Source organism: Biomphalaria glabrata, chromosome 8, assembly GCF_947242115.1.
Source record: "Biomphalaria glabrata chromosome 8, xgBioGlab47.1, whole genome shotgun sequence".
Classification (NCBI taxonomy): Eukaryota; Metazoa; Mollusca; class Gastropoda; family Planorbidae; genus Biomphalaria; species Biomphalaria glabrata.
In genome coordinates, this window is record NC_074718.1 from 5,943,428 (window position 1) to 5,964,597 (window position 21,170).

At 37.0% G+C, this 21,170-nt stretch overlaps 1 protein-coding gene across 2 annotated transcripts; it reads right to left on the reverse strand.

Moving 5' to 3' along the window:
- Positions 1-641: 641 nt before the first annotated feature.
- Positions 642-21,143, reverse strand: LOC106057306 (probable cysteine--tRNA ligase, mitochondrial). 2 transcript variants are annotated; one of them, XM_056038272.1, is made up of 14 exons: positions 20,984-21,143; positions 19,336-19,684; positions 12,280-12,448; positions 11,334-11,511; positions 11,001-11,072; positions 10,291-10,423; positions 9,278-9,411; positions 6,816-6,950; positions 6,543-6,681; positions 5,160-5,298; positions 3,997-4,095; positions 3,658-3,778; positions 2,886-3,007; positions 642-1,153 (listed from the first exon to the last, which is right to left on the reverse strand). In XM_056038272.1, exons 2-14 carry the CDS (start codon positions 19,635-19,637, stop codon positions 998-1,000), a joined length of 1,899 nt encoding a protein of 632 aa, XP_055894247.1. In that variant the 5' UTR covers positions 19,638-19,684; positions 20,984-21,143; the 3' UTR covers positions 642-997. The 2 variants fall into 2 exon arrangements, with proteins under 2 accessions (XP_055894247.1, XP_055894248.1); XM_056038273.1 differs by having other exon boundaries at positions 20,975-21,142.
- Positions 21,144-21,170: the final 27 nt, after the last annotated feature.

Genomic DNA, 21,170 nt, shown 5'->3' on the forward strand with positions numbered 1-21,170 from the left:
TGGTCCATCTAATGATTGCTTCCTAGAAGAGGTGTGCAAAAGGTTTCTTAATGTCTATTTGTTTATTAACTCTTTACTGAATGTGTTCAAGATATAGATCTCAGACCAAATTTAATTTTTTCGATGATTATAGGTATATTGAAAAATTATAACATTCAAACATTTTCTCCTGAGTGCTAATAATTTTTTCGGCAAAGATCTGTGTCCACCCACCCAGACAGGTGTTTTTTGGCATATCTTTCATGCTACATCAAGCGTAATAAGCTCTGATCCAATTTTTTTTATGGACATGGAGGGCAGGGGTTCTTGGCTACCTTTTGCGCGCCCAAAACTCAGCTCAAGTTGAATTTCAAGAATTTCTGGTCTACATTGAGCTTCAAACTTGAGCCTCCTTTTAAGTAGCTTATGTCACACATTACAATAAATACCCTTACTCAGGAAGTCCTTCTCTAATTACTCATTTAATAATTAAAAAAAAAAAAAGCCAACATTAGCTACACTGCAAAAATAACTCTATAGTATGCCATGTAATCTCAAGATTCATGGTGTGTATAGTACCATATATCTTCTAGGTTTGAATTATAAGTTATCTCAACATTTAAAATAAAATTTCAATAAAATTTGAAAACTCAAAGGCATAATCAGATTTACAGTCACTTTAATTTAATATAATTTATTTTATAACATGTAAAAAAAAATGTCATTAATACATTACATTTCTTTGTCTACAATACTGGTACCTCTTTATGAGAGTTTAAAGCACATACATATAATAGCAATTTACTTATTTTTATTCTCTGCCAGCTCACTCTTATTGTAAAAAATAATCTCTCAATTAGTAAAATATATCCAGAATTGAGCTTGACTTTTTAATTACTGATAGAGTTAAGACTATGCAGTTGACAGTATCACAGTTCCAACTCCTCTTGAAAATAAGTGCATGCGCCAACATCACAAAATGGAAGAACTCATTTATTAATTAATACAAAGCTCATTATCAGGACTTTTCTTGGTCGGATTTTTTGCTAGGCTTGATTTGCTTGTCTTTAGGCACTTTCTTAGACTGGGCAGATTTTTCTTTGTGATCTGTTTTGTTCTCAATTGTTACTGTTTTAGATTCAACGACATGCCATGTGGATCCATTGGCGTTATCCTGGACACAATAGAATTAAAATAATGGTTATTTAATATCAATTTAATAATGCTAACATGAAATGATATATTTAACAAATGAAATGCTACATATTATTAAGACCTTTATAAAAGCAAATAATTTATGAGTGAAAAAAAGTATGATGTAGCATTAGAAAAATAATAAATATATTATTATTATATATTATAAATTTATGTTACTATGTCAAAAAAACAAAAACAAGTTTTAATAATAAAAAAAAGGTTTGTGTTACACATAAAAATTTAGGAACTCAAAGTCAGCCCTTGTAAGTCCTACTAACACACTTCTAAACATTTGGCAGATTAAACATGTAATAATGCCTTTTAGTAATCAAAATGTTTATATAAATATATATGTATAGGAGTGGTGGCTGAGTGGTTAAGCACTTGGCTTCTGAACCTGGGAACCTGGATTCAAATATCAGTGAAGACTGGGATTTTGAATTTCTGGATTTTTAGGGCACCACTGAGTCCAACAAACTTGAATGGGTACCGGACTTTAGTTGGGGAAAGCAAAGGCAGTTGGTTGTTGTGCTGGCCACATCACACCCTTTTCATTAACCGTTGGCCAAAGAAAACAGATGAGCTTAACATCATATGCCCTAGAGATTGCAAGGTGTGAAAGGGAAACTTTACTTTATAGAATATGTATTATTGGATTTCAAAATCTAAGGTGCAGACTTTGATAATACTAAGTAGTCACTGTATGATGACTAAGTAGTCATTGCATGATGACTAAGTAGTCACCACATGAAGACTTACCATTTTATTACTTTCATATCTCAAATGCCAAAACATTTTTGGTTACATATTCTATTTCCCCTTTTGTTGTATTACTAAAACTAAACAGAATCTTTAAGAAATGTTTTTTGAGACAGTAACAACAGTTTGCATACTTAATGAGGGTTGTTTTCCAGAATGTCATAAGTAGAGGTTATCATGGCACTTATTTTTTGTTTATTACAGTAATAGTGAAATCATATTTCCAATAGCCCTTAAAGTTTTTCTAATGGAAAAAGTGAAAGCCCAAAAAAAGTTTGCATATTTCATTTAAAAAAACAAATAGGTTTGGCTTACAAGAGACCAAAAGAAGCCGTTGCTCTTTTAAAAGCTCAGTACAGTAAAATAGTTTTTCAAATAATGTTTTTTAGTTTTGAGATGCATACGTGACAGCGAAAAACCATTAGAAGCTTTTCCCTATCTTGTCGTCATTACAAATATTTGGCTATTTCTCAAAAGAAGTATAAGACCTTACTTATATGTTCATTGGTTCATTCAATACACAAAACAAACAAGTATAAGCTTTGTCTGTTTAATGTATGTTCATTGGTTCATTCAATACACAAACAAACAAGTATAAGCTTTGTCTGTTTCATGTATTTGTTACCATTGATGTTACAAACCAATTCAACCAGCCAATTTTCCATTATGGATCAATAAATAATAAAAAAATATAGCTCAAAGAAGCTGGCCAGTATATTGTCATCTAACCCTCTTATGCAGAGGTCACAAAAGGGAAATACTTTTGGTGCAGCATATTATACTTTTTTTTTGTCAAATGTTCATTTGCACAAAGGTTGCTTATCTCTGATTTAAATCTTAGTAGATGAACTCCTTTAGATCACTTCCCATTTAAGTCATAAAAGACTAATAAAAAAAATGTGGTTTAAATATCACATTGACTTGAGCGCAGAACTTTTGTTTTTTGTTACCTGTAATTGAACATGGGAGTTAGTCAAAAGATCTTTTCTCATTTGGTCTGTCATTGACCATAAAGGCTTGTAGAGAGATTTCATTAGTTCTAAGGCTTTGTCTTCTGGGATATTAAGTTTACCTAAAGAAAATTTTCATAAGATCAGTCAGTCACATTATACATGAAAATTTGATAACATTAATTCTAAAAAAAAACAACAACTGTGTTTTATGTTTGTACATGATGCGTGAGTTGTGCTTGCAGAGCCTGTAGATGACTTTGTGCAGTATCTGAAGCATACATGAGATTAACATACCACAAATACGTTTGCTGTGTGTTTAACTGGAAGTGGAAATTATTTGTGTTGTGTCAGTTCAGAGCTGGTGTATAGATTTGGTTGTTGTCATTGAATATGGATGAATCAAAACGCATTTGAATTACAGCCCATAAAGAAATCGTATCTTATGGTACATTTAAAATGATTTAGGGAGCATGGTGGCTTAGTGGTGAAATGCTTGTCTTCCAAACATAGTGGATCAATCTCGATGAAGACTAGAATTACGAACTTCAGGATGTTTAGGACATCCCTGTGTACACTCAACTCTAATGGGTACCTGACATTAGATGGAGAAAGTAAAGACAGTTGGGTGTTATGCTGGTAAAATGACACCCTCATTAACAGTCAACAACAGAAACAGATAACCTTTACACCATCTGCCATATATCTCAAGGTTTGAAAGGTTGTTTTTTTTTTGGTCAAATGAAAAAAAGAAATAGAAAATTTTACACACCAGCTGTTTCAATCATGAATGGTTTGTTTTTGGCAAAGTCTCTCAACATATTTCTAGCAGTGACCACAGACTCAACAGCTTGATGGAACTGTAACTGTGAGGCACTTGAATCTTGACCAGCCTAAAAGGAAATCAGGGAAATGAATTTTCAGTGGGTTTTTCTTTACTGAACTTTACACATGTAAGATTAAGACTGCTTTATTGAGCCTTATTGAAAATTTGTTGTGATGACTTGTGATTACAAGGACTCTAATTTTTCAATTATAAAACAAGTAAAATTCACAAAATAGTGTCAAGAAAATGTGAGTTTATTAAACTGTTTGTACTCTGAGCACTTACATGAGCTTTGTCTAACATTTCCAAGCCTAGCATTTGCAGTAAGTTCCTTATAAATACTGTTGCTGATACTAAAGCCCCATAACCATGTACTGTTGCGCCCTAAAATAAAAATGTTAAAAACAATGATTGGAACATATATAAACCTGTTAAAAATAACAAAATTGTATTTAAAAAAAAGGAAGTGTTACAATTATATTAAAAGTATCAACAGCTCTTATTATCATTTTGTTTATACGAAAATGAGGCTAACTTTATCAAGTGAGTTAAATGAGTTAAATGATCAAAAGGGCTGGTAGAGATATAGCTGCAGCAATAACCCACTGAGCAACGTGATTTACCAAACAACATTTCAGCTAGGTAAATTACAAAGCAACTTAAAGATGAGAAAAAGAAAAAGCATTATTGCACAGATGATAAGCATAGATAAAACATAATCTACCTCCTGGCTGCTAGTATAGATAAAACATAATCTACCTCCTGGCTGCTAGTATAGATAAAACATAATCTACCTCCTGGCTGCTAGTATAGATAAAACATAATCTACCTCCTGGCTGATAGTATAGATAAAACATAATCTACCTCCTGGCTGCTAGTATAGATAAAACAAATCTACCTCCTGGCTGCTAGTATAGATAAAACATAATCTACCTCCTGGCTGCTAGTATAGATAAAACATAATCTACCTCCTGGCTGATAGTATAGATAAAACATAATCTACCTCCTGGCTGCTAGTATAGATAAAACAAATCTACCTCCTGGCTGCTAGTATAGATAAAACAAATCTACCTCCTGGCTGCTAGTATAGATAAAACAAATCTACCTCCTGGCTGCTAGTATAGATAAAACAAATCTACCTCCTGGCTGCTAGTATAGATAAAACATAATCTACCTCCTGGCTGCTAGTATATATAAAACATAATCTACCTCCTGGCTGCAAGTATAGATAAAATAAATCTACCTCCTGGCTGCTAGTATAGATAAAACATAATCTACCTCCTGGCTGCTAGTATAGATAAAACAAATCTACCTCCTGGCTGCTAGTATAGATAAAACATAATCTACCTCCTGGCTGCTAGTATAGATAAACAAATCTACCTCCTGGTTGCTAGTATAGATAAACAACTCTACCTCCTGGTTGCTAGTATAGATAAAATATAATCTACCTCCTGGCTGATGGACGCTGTGCTCTCACCCAAGTATTGGTTGATGAACTTGATAAAACGCATTAAATGGGCCAAAGCTTGAGGTGTGTTAAAGTCATCAGCTAGAGACTGTTTTATTAGCGCCTTGGTGGACTGTAGTCTGACAAAAACAAACAAAAAAGTAAAGCATGAGTAACAGCACAGATCACAGTGGAGCATTGGATGTAACTTTTATTTAATATTTTCATCATATACGTGTAACAAAATGTCAATATCAATATCTAGAACAGATGATCCATTTGACAAAATTTCACGGCTTCAGGTGCTTGAAAAATGGCAGAATTAATTTGTGTAAAAAAAAAGTATTATACACAAAGGAAATAGTGTGTGAAAATAATCCTCTTTATTGTGTCCCATTTGAAGTTGACTTATTATCACACAGACTACAGGATATGCAAGAATAGGTCACAGCTTTAAGTGAAGTAGGAAAAAGAGTGGCCTCAAAATAAACCACCAAAAAACAAAAGTACTTTAAGTTAACAATAAACAAATTGGAGACATAGAACTGGATTCTCAAGCCATAGACCAACTAGATAGTTTTATATACCTTGGGAGTGTAGTCAGTGTATCAGGTGGAACAGATGAAGACAGAAGACATTAAATAAATCTAGCACATCAGACATTTACACACCTAAAACCAACCTGGACATCTCTAACAAGACTAAAATAAGAATCTTTAACTCTATTAACTCTAATATCAAGGCGGTCCTACTGTATGGTTCTGAAACATGAAGAACAACTAAAGCAACAACGAAAAAAAGTACAGACCTTTATCAACAGATGTCTGTGAAATATCTTAAAAATACACAATTATAATTCTGTTTTGACCAATCATAGCAGATTTTATGCTTATTTTTCTAATGTATCTCTAATCAGGCTCTCTGCAAACACTGTAGACACAATATAAACAATTGAAGAACTTGACTGTGGACTTAATGTACCAGACTGGCTTTGCTGTGCTGAACTGTTCCAGACCGAATCATCGTGACTCTGACACTCTCTCTCCTTTTTATAGGGCTCTGAAGGCTTTCCCAAAAATCACGAAAAATTACAAGTTCTCTCTACACGATCTGATAACCATATCACGGGTGATTTCATACCAGCACACTGCACTGTTGGCCCATTCATCATCCCTTAACACTAATGACCACTAGCAACACAATGACGTGTTTCACATGTGTCAACTGAGAGCAAACAAGGTTAACACTACCAGTTTCACCACTATAGTTATAACACTACTTATTCTATAAATAGGCTGTAGATCTATATGAAAAAAACTAATGAATTATTAATCGAAGAAGCAAGAATCAATCACAAGTTTTATGGTTGTAAACTGTTACTTACTTTTCATATAATTCTGCTTCTGAAATCTTCGAGCACTGTAACTGGTCTTTCACCACCAAATCACAACGATTCAGTAAACTGTGGAGAGTGCTTAGAATAGACACAGCCTTCTCCATACGTTCATTATTGAACTCAAGCTCTGTGGATAGATTATTACTATATATTATTTGCAATATATTATATATATATTTAATATTCTAAGATAAGGCACAACTATTTTATTTTAAAAACTTTAATGAATATTAACAGCCTCTAGATGAGAGTTCTACTTACTTCTCCTATAGTGAGTTAACAAGCAAAGCATGCGGAATTGATTGGATGTGTATTTGTCCAACAGCTCTGGTATAGATATAACATTTTTCAGTGACTTTGACATTTTGTCATCCTGTCCTGACAAATATAAATGGCCTACCAACAAAAAATAAAATATTTTATTATTTATTAAAAAGAGATATATGTAATTACAATAACATAAACACAAAGAAATTTTGTAACAAATGAAACAGGCATTTTTGATGAGCTCACAAGTTGTTTTTCTAAACTACAAATCGAATCAATTTATTTTGTAAAATTGTGTCATTCTTTGTCTCAGAAACTCAGCAGAAGAATAGAATCATGAGCTTTACCTGATAAAGATGTTTCTTTTTCTTAATATATTCTAAAGAATTGTTTCCATTGTTGGTATCAAATAAAATTTATAATTTGTTTATTAATTTATTATTAATTAATTAATAGACTATTTGGTTACTTTTTTTTTATTGGTTAATATAGAGGCACTAAAGGATACTTTTAAATAAAAGAACATAGAGATGTGTTATACATTTGCTGACACTTGCCATAACTTAACTCTTTCTCTCCGTAATTATTTACCACATTCTGGTGGAATCAACGTTGGTATCGTCAGTTAGGAGAGAAAGAGTTAATGCACAAGCAACACAAATACTTTTCAATTTAGGCAATAATTAAATTATAACACTTCACTGTTTCAATCTCTTGTAACAATTTAGTAATGAAATCTTTTAAATGTAGAGAGTAGATTCCTATGACATTACTTATAGTGACAAGATATTCAAACTCAGACCATCAGGTCATTAAATCTTAAGTACGGACCACATGAACAACCATTCACTGGCTGTGACACAGACACAAAATAACTTCTTCTTTCTATAAATATGCATAAACTGCCAGCTCCCTAATCTGGTGTAAGCAATCAATTTATAATAGGATTTATACATGTACAAAGAAAAATGAAAATTCAAATAAAAAGAGACATTGATGTGCAGAGAAAAATGACAATTCAAATAAAAAGAGACTTTTATGTAGAGACATATATGTAGAGACATACATGTGCAGAGAAAAATGACAATTCAAATAAAAAGAGACATACATGTACAGAGAAAAATGACAATTCAAATAAAAAGAGACATACATGTACAGAGAAAAATGACTATTCAAATAAAAAAGAGATATACATGTACAGACAAAAATAACTATTCAAATAAAAAGAGACTTTGATGTACAGAGAAACATGACTATTCAAATAAAAAAGAGATATACATGTACAGACAAAAATGACTATTCAAATAAAAAGAGACATTGATGTACAGAGAAACATGACTATTCAAATAAAAAAGAGATATACATGTACAGACAAAAATGACTATTCAAATAAAAAGAGACTTTGATGTACAGAGAAACATGACTATTCAAATAAAAAAGAGATATACATGTACAGACAAAAATGACTATTCAAATAAAAAGAGACATTGATGTACAGAGAAACATGACTATTCAAATAAAAAAGAGATATACATGTACAGACAAAAATGACTATTCAAATAAAAAGAGACTTTGATGTACAGAGAAACATGACTATTCAAATAAAAAAGAGATATACATGTACAGACAAAAATGACTATTCAAATAAAAAGAGACTTTGATGTACAGAGAAACATCACTATTCAATTAAAAAGAGACATACATGTACAGAGAAAAATGATAAATAAAAAAGAGCCATAGATGTAAGACAGATGTTATATTAGGGTCAACAATTTATAATCTAAGGATCTTTTTCTTCTTCTTCATTCTCATTTTACATGTCGGAGGGTTCAGATCAGTAATCCTATATCTGAGATGAACTGCGCAGTGGTTTCCAGATTAGGAGGTTTTCCATATAGTTTTTGTTCTATAGGAAGGTTTTGGGGCCAGAATCTTGTTCGAACCTCTTGATATAATATGCAGCTTTGAAGGACGTGGTCAGCATTCTCTGGTGATGCTCAACAAGGCGTCGATTGTCCCGGCTTTAAGCTTTCGGAACATATGCTGTCTCATTCTGTTGTTTCGGTTCTGCGCCGAAAATTTATGCGTTGGTCATTTCGAGATAGCTTATAATAGGCATCCTTTTTCTTGTAATTGGGATGTGAGCTGGTCCAATTCTCATTTATTCTACTCTCTATTATTTTCATCATTTCTTCTGGGTAGAGAGGGATCTAAGAATCTGAAGCTGACTAGCTTTATCTAAGTAGTCTGACTACAAACAGTGTTGCTTGAAGAATAGCTACTAGGACAACAAAAATGGAGTGATCTGGTTCATCTCTAGATTCATTAAATAGGAAAATATCTGAACCCACTGTTTTGGAACACCCTAAAGCGTCTCAACAGAGACCTAAAAACTTATGGAGCCAAGTGAAAGGGTTAATGGGCAAAGCTCAATAGATGAGGAAATAGAAACAAACCTGTATGTATCCAATAGTTCACCCACTGAGTGTTGCCGTAGTAACCACATGACTGGGCTAATTCATTTTCATGATGTGGGAAAAGAAGGTCCTCCCCTCCAGAGTGAATGTCAAAGTTAGAACCAAATATACCACTGAAGAAAAAAGTATAAATAAACTTTTTAAAGTATGTTTCACACTATAACAAAGTTCATCTTCTTACGACTTGGAATGGGACAGGTTTATTTTTCAAAATTTCATTTATTATTGAAATCTAGTTGTATGACATATACCAATTTAGATTCTTTTGAATCAATTAAAAAAGGCATGCAAAAAAAATAATAATCAAATCTGTTCATAAGATGTTAACATATTCAAGAGCCGTCAAGATGTTTCTTTATTTCAATTATTTTCCAATTAGTTCAAGTTCAAATATATTTAGATAACTTAACAAATCAAATTCATATATTTTTTCAGCATTATGTGAGCAAAAGTTGTTTTGTTTTTTTACTTCTGATTTCCATGTTAATGAATTCTTTGTTTCTTATCATTGATTTATTTATAAACTTCTTCTTCATTCTCATTTTTCATGTCAGAGGGTTCAGATCAGTAATCTTATATCTGAGATGAACTGTGCAGTGGTTTTCAGATCAGCCAGTTCTCAGTATAGTTTTTATTCTATAGGGAGGGTTTTAGAGCCACAGTCTTGTTAGGGCCTCTTGATATAGTATGCATCTTTGAAGGATATGGTCAGCATTCTCAGGTGATGCTCTCTCCACAAGGGCAAGTTTCGCCAGTCCTGACTTTTAGCTTCTGGAACATATGTTGTCTTATTGTGTTGTGTCTGGTTATGAGTCGAAAAATATAGTGAGTCTGAGTTTGTTATTGTATTTACCTCACTGTTGAATATATATTATTAGAAAAACTATAGCCCATTTAAACATTTAATTTTTTAGTCAATTTGTAACAAATTGAAATGTTTTAGTAATCAAGTTTGAATTCAAAATGATATATATATAAAATGTACTGAGTACCTGGCCATAGCAGAACATTCTATATGCCAGCCTGGCCTTCCTTTTCCCCAAGGTGATTCCCAAAAAGGTTCTTTAGGCTTGCAAGCTTTCCAAAGTGCAAAATCTTGGTTGCTTTTTTTCCCACTTTCATTATCTGTATAATTGATTCAAATTTAAAGCATGGAGTTTTCTGCAAGATTTTAATTAGCAACCAAAATAATTACTCGCATGGAATATTGTCCAAATAAATATTTGACATGAAATAGTGGCCTAACAAATTATAGAATAAAACTAAGGATTGAATAAGTCACTGACATTAACTATTGAACACTTAGATTACTTACTCAGACTATCTGACTCATCTTGAACCAGCATGCTACTTAATAATTGATTTTTTTTATAACTATAATGGACTGTAAGTTCATAATTATCCTGATTTTTATTGTACATTAAAAACAAACAAAATTCCTTTTTGCTCCATGATTGTTGAATTTCATAACAATCAAACTATACTTAAAGATTTTTTCAAATGCATATTTTGCTAGATGTTTGATTACATAAAAATGTATTCTTTGAAGTGCTTCAAGGAAAATAAAAACAATATCATTAGAGTTAAGCAAGGAACTACTGTTTTGTCTTTTCATGTTCCCACTGAAGGTTAACCCCCATCATACAAGAATTGTATACCATAACAATCATATGAATGCCATAATAGAAATGTCATCACTTGCCTGGACCTTGATCAGGATGACTGGCAAAGACTCCATGTTTACCATATTGCTTGACATCAAAATATACACTGCCTGAAGGTATGAAACAAATAATAAATTTTGTAAGCCACAAATGGTGTTAAGAAAAGGAACTGTCAGACCCAAACATACATTAAAGAAAAAAAAAATAATGGTTTGCTTATTTTTCAGCAATACTGAATTATCTACTGGTTTGTATATTTTTGACCATATTTCATAACTTGTTTGCCAATCTTTCCAATGTATTGGTTAATATATATTCCTTACCCTACTTTTCCTCATACACCCATTCCCAATAATATACTTGAAATTTACCATCTGCTGTTCTGTAGGCTAGACCTTTCTTCTCTAAAGTTTTGATAAACTGAATGATTGGATCAATGTGCTGCGTAACTCGTTTGATGAAAGTTGGTGGGATAACACCTAGTTTTCTCATACTGGTGAAAAATTCTTCTTCGTACAACTTGGTTATTGTGTCCATGCTATGTCCGGTCTGAGAAAGAAAAACAAACAAGTAAATCCTAGGCTTCAAACCATATATTTCTGTAACTTCAAAAGTTGACAATGTCTTTTTTACCAAATTACCCTATTGTTCACAAGGCTGGAGTAGTTTAAGCTTGATAACATACCAGGAGAGGGTTTAGTTGTCTAATTCCCAATACATCAGCCTATAGAGTCATGGGGATTACATTCTTTAATACTGACAGTTAATTTATACAGAAAAGGTAAAGTAAAGTTCCCCTTTCAGACCTTGTGATCTATATGGCTGATGATGTTAAGGTCATCTGTTTCTGTGGCCCAAGGTTAACAAGGGTGTCATGTGGCCAGCACAATGACCAACCGCCTTTACTTTCCCCAACTAATGTCAAGTACCCATTAGAACTGGGCGGGAGAAGCAAAGATCCCCTAAGTAAAAATCCCAGTCTTCACCAGGATTCAAACCAGGGACCCCCGCACCAGTACTTACCAAAATTGAATTTAATTACAGCAGTCTAGAAAGTGCTTTCATAAGCTTAAGACTGGTATTTGGAGAAACTACTGTGCCTGTTCATATTACACATATATTCAGTTTTAACTATATTAAGCTGCTTTTACTAATTTATTGCTTGTGTTCCAAAATATCATTTGACTATAAAACTGCATCGTCCTCAAGTGGGGACAAACAAGCAGCTCATTATGACAATCCATTAAAATGTTAACTAGTAAATTATTTTTTAAAAAAATTGAAACTCAAGTAAGGGGAGCTAACTTTGTAACATACCTCAATGGATCTGTGGATAATTTTGTCATCAATGTCGGTGACGCCCATGACCAACACAATCTCAATGTCAAAAGCATCAGACAAGATTCTTCTAATGATGTCCAAACGAATGTAGGAGCTTGCATGTCCAATGTGTGATGTGTCATATACTGTGGGTCCACAGGCATACCTGAATATGAGAATAACAAACCAGACAAATTGAAATGATCCAATATGTTTTACACTAATCCAGAGTGTTGAGCAGTACACATGTTTATAGTAATATCAATTAAATTTATAATGGGATATTTTATCAGGAGATAATACCCTATCTTTACAGTCCTCAAAGAATGTTCCTTTAAAAGATATGTAACTTCACAAAGAAGTTACCCAATAAGAGATAAGTATACACATTCTTACTTTCCTCAATGAATGTACCCTACAAAGGATAAATATACACATCCTCAAAGTTGATTTTAATTTCCTAGTCTACACCAGCTTTCCAACAAAGGACCTTCAGCTCAGTAGTCAAGCACTTTACCACAAACCTATATCAAACTTCAGATATCTTAGCCAGTTGATTTGATTTGATTTGTTGATTTGAGGCACATCGGCACAATTTAGGCCATGTCGTGCCTGCAGTCCCTCAAGGACCACTCTCTCTCCAAACAACAAGGGCCAGATTCTATACAGTCATATAATTAAAATCAAGGTCTATTCACAGTTAAAATAGTAAAGGTAGTAAAAATTTAAATATTTGGTAAAAAATCTAATGTAAATAGTGCATGTTCACAAATTCAGAAATCAGATCTTCGTAGATAGCCCCACTTCCCGAATAAAGCCCAGTACCTTCCCAGGGTCGACATTATTAAATAGTGTTTTTAGATTAGTGGCTCTAAAATATTTCGCCCTGACATCCTGGTATCTGGGGCAATCAACGAGGATATGTTCCACGGTGAGGCGAGAGTCACAGTACTCGCAAAGTGGGGGCTCCTCTCTCTTCAGTACAAAAGAGTGCGTGATGTAGGTGTGGCCAATCCTAAGTCTGGACATGGTTGTGCTACCACGCCTTGTCAGACCCTTAGATGTGGGCCGCCACCTGACATCCGCCACAATCTGCCTGAGTTTACTGTGAGTCTCAGCCTCCCATCGGTTCTGCCACTCTCGATAGGTAGCAGAGGCAATACTTTGTCTCAGGTCCGAGTAGGGAATTTGTGTTCCTGACACCGCATGATTTAGGGCTCTCTTTGCTTCTCTGTCTGCGGCTTCGTTTCCCTCAATGCCAACATGGGAGGGGACCCAGATGAAGGTGACATCCCTACGGTCGGCTGTTATTTGGTCCAACAGCTTCAGGCTCTTATGTACCAATGGGATGTCAGTCTTCATCCGCCCCAAAGCTTGCAATGCAGATTTGGAGTCGGAGCAGATTATAAATTTACTCCTTTCTGATGCTTTTACGGCCATAAGTGCAAGCAATATTGCGTGCAATTCGGCCGTAAAGATGGAGCAGCCATCAGGGAGTCTACGGGAGATTGTTTTGTTCCGAAAGGAGCAGGCACACGCGACCTTTCCCTCCATTTTGGATCCGTCTGTGTAGATGGTGCCACAATCTCCGTAGCTCTCCTGCAGTTCCCTAAAGTGGACTTGTAGTATGCTTGGGTCTGTATTTTCTTTTTTGAAATTAAGGAGGGATAAATTTAATTTGGGTTTATTCATTAGCCAAGGAGGATTCTGAGGGGTTTCTATTTTAGAGATTTGGTCAATGGGTGGGGTTAAATTTTGGATGGGTTCTCTCATTCGAAGGCCCAACGGCTGTATGACGTTAGGCCTTCGATTGTATAGTTCTACCTCTGTGGGGTTAAATATGGAGTCAAAAGCAGGGTTCGTGGGGTTGGATTTTAGCTTGACTATATACTGCATTGCAAGCTTTTTCATTCTTATATCCATGGGGAGTTCTCCAGCCTCCACATGGAGACTTGGGATAGGTGATGTACGAAACGCGCCGAGACAGAGACGCAGGGCAGCATTTTGTATTGGTTCCAGTATTTTTAGGTACGACTTCCTTGCTGCTCCATATATTATGGATCCGTAGTCTAGCTTAGATCGAATTAGACTCCGATAGAGCAGCAGCAAGGTATCTCTGTCAGCTCCCCAGTCCGTATGGCTGAGTACTCTTAGTATGTTTAATGACTTTTGGCATTTCTTCTTAAGTTCCTTAATGTGGGGGAGAAAATTAAATTTGGAATCTAAGGTGAGGCCTAAAAATTTTGTAGTTTTCACGACAGGGATCTTCTTTTGGTGTATAAATAGTTCAGGGTCTGGGTGGAGTCCCCTTAGATTACAAAAATGCATACTAACTGTTTTGGAGTCTGAGAATTTGAAGCCATTATAGTTTGCCCAACCCTGAATTTTGTTTAAACATAACTGTAATTTTCTTTCTAAGGTGTTCATGTTTTTCCCATAAGTAAGAATGACAAAGTCATCAACATACAAAGAGCACTCTATGCCAGGGGACAGCGCATTTATGATGCTATTTATTTTAATGTTGAACAGGGTGACTGACAGAATGCTGCCCTGGGGTACACCCATTTCCTGGTCATGAGTGTCAGAAGCGGAGTTGCCCACTCGAACCTGAAATTTTCGATCTTTCAGAAATTCCTCCACAAAACGGGGGAGGTGTCCCTTAAGCCCCATAAGCGCCAGGTCACGTAGAATGCCATGTTTCCAGGTTGTGTCGTAGGCCTTTTCTATATCGAAGAATACAGCTACTAGATGTTCTCTTCTGAGTAATGCATTTCTAATATAAGCTTCCAGCCTTACCAGGTGGTCAGTTGTTGTCCGCCCCTGCCGGAATCCGCACTGGTAGTTTGAGATCACTTTATTCCTTTCCAGGTACCAGACCAGCCTACTGTTAATCATTCTTTCCATGGTTTTGCAGATGCAGCTTGTTAGTGCTATTGGTCGATAGTTAGCTGGGTCAGAGCCGTCTCTTCCCGGTTTAGGTATCGGTATAACTGTGGCTTTCCTCCAGCTGTTTGGGAAAGCGCCTGTTTGCCACACACAGTTATAGACCCCTAGCAGGACTGCCAATGAGGGTTCGGGAAGGTGCTTGAGGAACTGGTAATGGATTTCGTCTTCTCCAGGCGCTGTGTCATGTGACTTGTCCAGCGATTCCCTCAGTTCCTCAAGCGAGAACGGTTTGTTGTAGTCTTCATTGTTCTCTGACCTGAAATCAATGGGGTGTCTTTCCTCCCTGGTTTTGACTTTTTGGAACTCTGGCGTGTAGTGTGCAGTGGATGATTTTTCTGCTATTGAGGATGCCAGGCAGTCAGCTATTTCTCTGGGGGACGTGACAGTTCGTCCTTGGTTTTTCAAATGCCCTATTGCATTTGATTCTTTCCCTTTGATTCGCCTTACTGCCTTCCAAACCGCTCTAGCAGAAGTTTTGGCATCCAGACTGCCGACAAAACTTCTCCAGGAATTCCTTTTGGCTGACCGTATGGTTTGTCTAGCCTTTGCTCTAGCTATTCTGAATAGCTTTAGGTTTTCCTGGGAAGGATTCTTTATAAATGCAGCCAGTTGTTTTTTCCTATCACCAATAGCACTTTTGCAAGCTGTATCAAACCATGGTTTGCTAGGCCGTTTTGGATTTGCAGAGGTTAGGGGTACAACTTTCCTGGCTATACTTAGTAGCTTGCTAGCAAAGGTATCAGCTGGGTTCTGTTCATGGAGGATATTTTCTGTGATATCCTCAGAGCATCTTTTTTGGAATTGTTCCCAATCGGCCTTATTCAGTTTCCACCGCTGAGGTCGTCCCAATGAAGGGAGATTGTTAGTAATGATGATTGGGAAGTGATCACTTCCCCGTAGATCATTGCTAACTGACCATTTAAAATCGTCCAGAAGTCCGGGGACGCATACGGTGAGGTCAATGCATGTGAATGATCCAGTTCCTGGGTGCAAGTAGGTCGGTGATGCATCATTAAGTATGCATAAATCATGTTGGAGGAAGATATCCTCCAGCATACGACCTCTTGTGTAGGTATTGTTGGATCCCCACATGGTGTTATGGGCATTGAAATCCCCAAGGATTAAATAAGGCCGGGGGAGTTGTTTCAATAGGTCCTCCATGTCTGTTCGGTTTAATGGAGCGCCTGGTGGTAGATACAGGCTGCAGCAAGTGATAACCTTGTGAAGCGTTATCCTAGCTGCTACGGCCTGTAGTGTGGTCTGTAGTTCTACCCTCTCATGGGGGATGCTATCCTTCACAAGGATACAGACTCCACCTGATGCTCTCTCTGCATCCTCAACATTCTTGGTGTAAGCACGGTAGCTTCGGAAGCTGATGCAATCTTTCAGAAATGTTTCCTGTAAGCAGACAGCTACAGGAGTCTCAGAGTCCATCAGTAGCTGCATTTCCTCGTAATTGGCCTTGAGGCCTCTACAATTCCACTGTACAATTCTGGAATCCATGGCTTATTCTAGATGACCTACTAGGAGCTATTTGGCCTTGGGAGGCCCCCGGAGGGGTTTCCCTTTATTCCAGTGACCTTGGTATTTTTATTCTTGGGTTTGGATGGAGAGGAGGACAACCCCCTTTTGGGGGAAGTCTTTCTCTCTGGAGAGGGGAGATCCCTCTGGTTAGAGCGGAGGTTATTTCCTCCTCTCTCACCTCGGGCATCCTCTCCGCTTTGATTTCTCCCCTTAGGGAGTTGGTCAACCTCTAACTCGGTAGAGGTTGGGGTGTCTGGCTGGGTTCTCTGAGGAGAACCTGTGTCAGACATGATGTCTCCGGGTTCTCCCGGAGTATTGGTTTTGACATGCTGCTCGGTCTCCATGCTCTCATCAGCGAGCACAGAGAGCCTGTTCTTTAGCATGACAACAGGGCTTTCTTGTTTCTTCAGAGGTGTGTTCTTTGGCGGTGTTTTCTTCTGAGTTGGGGGAGGAGGAGGGGGTGGTGGGGTCAATGTGTCCGTCTGTGTGGCTATGGATCTTCCTTTCTTAGCAACAGCCTGGGCGTAGGTCTTTGTCAAGCCGAATTGGCCCTTGGGTAGGGCCAGTACAGCCGATTTCGCCTGGCTAAAGGTACATCCGTTTCTTGCCTTGTACTCCTGCACGGCAACCTCCTGTTTCCACACAGGGCAGTCCTTGGAGTAGGCTGAGTGGCCAGCTTGACAGTTTGGGCATTTGAACTGGGCTGTGCAGCCCTTGTCCTCATGACCCTCTCCAGCACATCTGGCACACACAGTGTTTCTCTTGCAGACTGCCGCGCCGTGTCCATAACCCTGGCACTTGAAGCACCTCATGGGGTTAGGTATGTAGGGCCTCACTGGAACTCGTAGGTATCCTGCCTTCACATACTCTGGCGGTGTCCTAGTTCCGAATGTGAGGATAATAGTGGCGGTTTTGACTTCCTCACCCTCCCTGCGCCTGGTAATGCGCCGGGCATGGGTGACTCCTTCAATGCCCTCCACTATTTCCTTCTCGGAACATTCCAGTAGGTCCCTAGAGCTGATTACACCTCTGCTGGTGTTCAGACTCTTGTGTGGCATGACTTCCACTTGGAGATCACAGAGTCTTCTGCATCTTAAAAGCCCATCAGAATGTGTCTTGCTGTCTACTTCTACAAGGAGTTCCATTGTTTTGTGTAGCTTAGACACACTCTTGGGCTCTCCCACTACTGACTTGAGTCCCTTATAGATAATAAAAGGGCTCAACTTGGTCAGGCTTTTTCCCTCCTCTGTGCATCTAACCACCAGAAATGATGGCCAGGTGGCACAGCCTTTTGGGATCTCCTCCTTTTTATCGTCAATTCGTCGTTTCTTGCCCAGACACAGGTCTGGGGCAAGTAGTTTTGTGTGTGTTTTTTTGTCCATATATATTTTGGTTAATTCGGCACCTGTGCTCCCCACCCGCCATCGAGTCCAACAAGGGGACGGGCCATTCGGATGTCCAGAATGAGCCCGCCAGGGCTACACAGGTGCTATACTCAGTCAGCTGCTACATCGGACATGTGTCCGATACAGCAGCTCCCTGATTGACCCTCCAGCCACCGCCCTCCAGCATAGGTCGACGACCTATGCTGGTAGCTCGGCATGACCAGCCGGTTGACCCAGAGCGGGCCATCTGGGTCTCAGGTCTAGGGGAACTTGGAGCCAAAGTATTGTGTTGTTGTGGCTTATCCTCAGATAGCCACCACTCAAACACCAGGATCTCTTTATCCCCCCTTACCCGTCGCAGTCCACGGCAAACGGACTGGTCTAGGACGTAGTGAGAATTTAAAGTTAAGGAGACAGTGTGATGATCAATGAAGGCAGACTTAGGAAAAGAGGAGGCAGACACAATGATAGAAAAGAAGTAGGGCACTTTTGAGCTCCAAAAGTGCTAAGGAAAGAGGAGCGCAGTTTAACGTCATGTCTCGGGACGATTCTTAGCCAGTTAACCATCCATCCATCCCATTGGTGCTACAGCCCATGGAGGGCTCTGGCCTGCTTCAACACATCCTTCCATTCAGATCTCTCCTGGGCCTTTCGTCTCCACGCCCTAGCCCCAAGCTGATGCAGATCTTCTTCCACATCATCAATCCATCGCATCTGGGGTCTGCCTTTGGGTCGCCTGTCTTTTGATTTTAAATTTCCTAGTCTACACCAGCTTTCCAACCAAGGACCTTCAGCTCAGTAGTCAAGCACTTTACCACATACCTATATCAAACTTCAGATATCTTAGCCAGTTAATCACCAGCAATAAAACGTTTACAAAGCATTCCCTAAGTTATAGATTGTAATCTAATAACAGATATCTATAGGTGAATAAAATAATAGATAGGTGAATAAAGTAAAAAAGTTCCCCTTTCAGACCTTGTGGTCTATATGGCAGATGATATAAAGGTCACCCGATTCTGTGGCCTACGGTTTACGAGGGTGCCATGTGGCCAGCACAACAACCAACCGCCTTTACTTTTTCCCACCGCGCCTCCAGATAGGTGAATAACTAAAAAGAAAGATGACAGATTTACTAATAATTAGACAATAAGACAAAGTAGGTTTTATAAGATAAATAAAAATATCCTTTTCTTACCAGTGGGCTATTTTTTCATTGCGTAAAACCAAGGGGACTTTATCCTTAACAAGGGCATTATATACTTTTATTCCAGTATCATAACCTTTGGGTTGTTCCCATTTTGTTACATGTTGGCAAGTAGAGTAGCTTTGTTTAAGAAATGTTCTTTGATTTGGTTCAGAGGCTGAAAAGTTTTTCTGATCCGAGTTATTTTTGTAAAGAGTGCAGTGCCTTTTACACCTGACATGACGAAGCTTGGAAACTTTTCTGGCCAACAACAAAGCTGGATAAACTTCATTGCTTCCTTTTAAACAAAACATCTTAATTTGTATCGATCAGCAGCTAATTTGGCATGTAACAGATCAAACTGTGGACATAAAAAAAAAATATTTTATTTTGGTCACGGTTGATATTTTTTTTTCTAAATGAGACAAAACATTTCAGTGCCACGTGCCTTATAAGAATGGGATTCCTGTGATCTTAGAAAGACTAATAAAAGTAATATGCCCCAGGTTATATATTAAAAGTACAATAAGAAAGGAGAGAACTGACAAGTGGGTGGCAAAATTCCAATAAATAATCTCAATTCTGATGTTCTTAAATTGAAATCTCAGGGAAAGATTAGTGGATTTTTATTCTTTACAAATGTCTTTTCATAAACTATAATAAACCAAATTTATAATTTTGTCTGATGTGACACCGACATGTACAGTTACATGTATCATGACCAATCATGTCCTTGTATGGCTATGTATTTGATAAAGGCTATTGTACTGACTATACCAGGCTGGCTATTTATAGTATAGTTCTAGATCTACTACGAGTATGAGTTACTACTACTAGGTCTGACTGATTAAAGTAATAGATCTAGATCTAGTATTACTCTAATAATATAATAAAAGATCTAGATCAGGGGTTCTCAACCTGTGGATCGCGACCCCATTGGGGATCGATTAACAATTTTTCAGGGGTCGCGTAAGACCATCAAAGTTTTTTTTTTCATTGGAATTTACTACTACTAGGCCTGACTGACTGAGATATGTCAGATGTTGCAGACAACTGAATTAGAATTGATTTCAAACATTTGAATTTTCACAGCAGAACTAATTTTTACACTATGAGTTAATGCGCATCAATGCATAACATATAATTATAATATCGTTATGCCTGGTTGTGTTTTTTAAATCTCTGGACTATCGTCTATATATGGTCTATGGTCAAGAGTCATTAATAATTAATATTAAGGTTCTTTTTTTTTCTTTTTAGGATACCTCAGTTTTTGTTTAAACATGATCAGTTGTCAAGCTTCCTACATCTACTATCTACATAAATTATTATTATTATATAATTATTAGCAAAAGCACAGTTACTTATAACTTATTGACTTATGAATGAAAATGAAAATAATTTACATGGAGGCGGAGGTGGGGAGGTCGTAGCGTAGTGAGAAATGTTAAAACGGGTCACCGAGCAAAAAAGGTTGAGAAGCACTGATCTAGTCTAGTAGATCTTTATTTTAATTAATAAGTCTAAGTCTAAGATTAGTAAAAATACTTTTAATAGAATAAGTTATAACAAATTAAACAATATTGAAGTTTGAACCAAGTTGGGCCAAGGCCAAGCATTAAAAATATTAAAATTAAAGTATAAAAAATACCGTATTAACCATGTATGTATTAGATCAATGTTACACTAGTGACCAGATGACAGTATCTTATTGTTAGTATGTAGATCTAAAATCTAGATCTCTAGATCTAGATCTAGGTCTTATATTTGACAATGCATTTTGATTTTGCTCATTTCCATGTTTTAGGTTTACAAAATAATAATAATAAGCATTGTCTCCCTTTGAT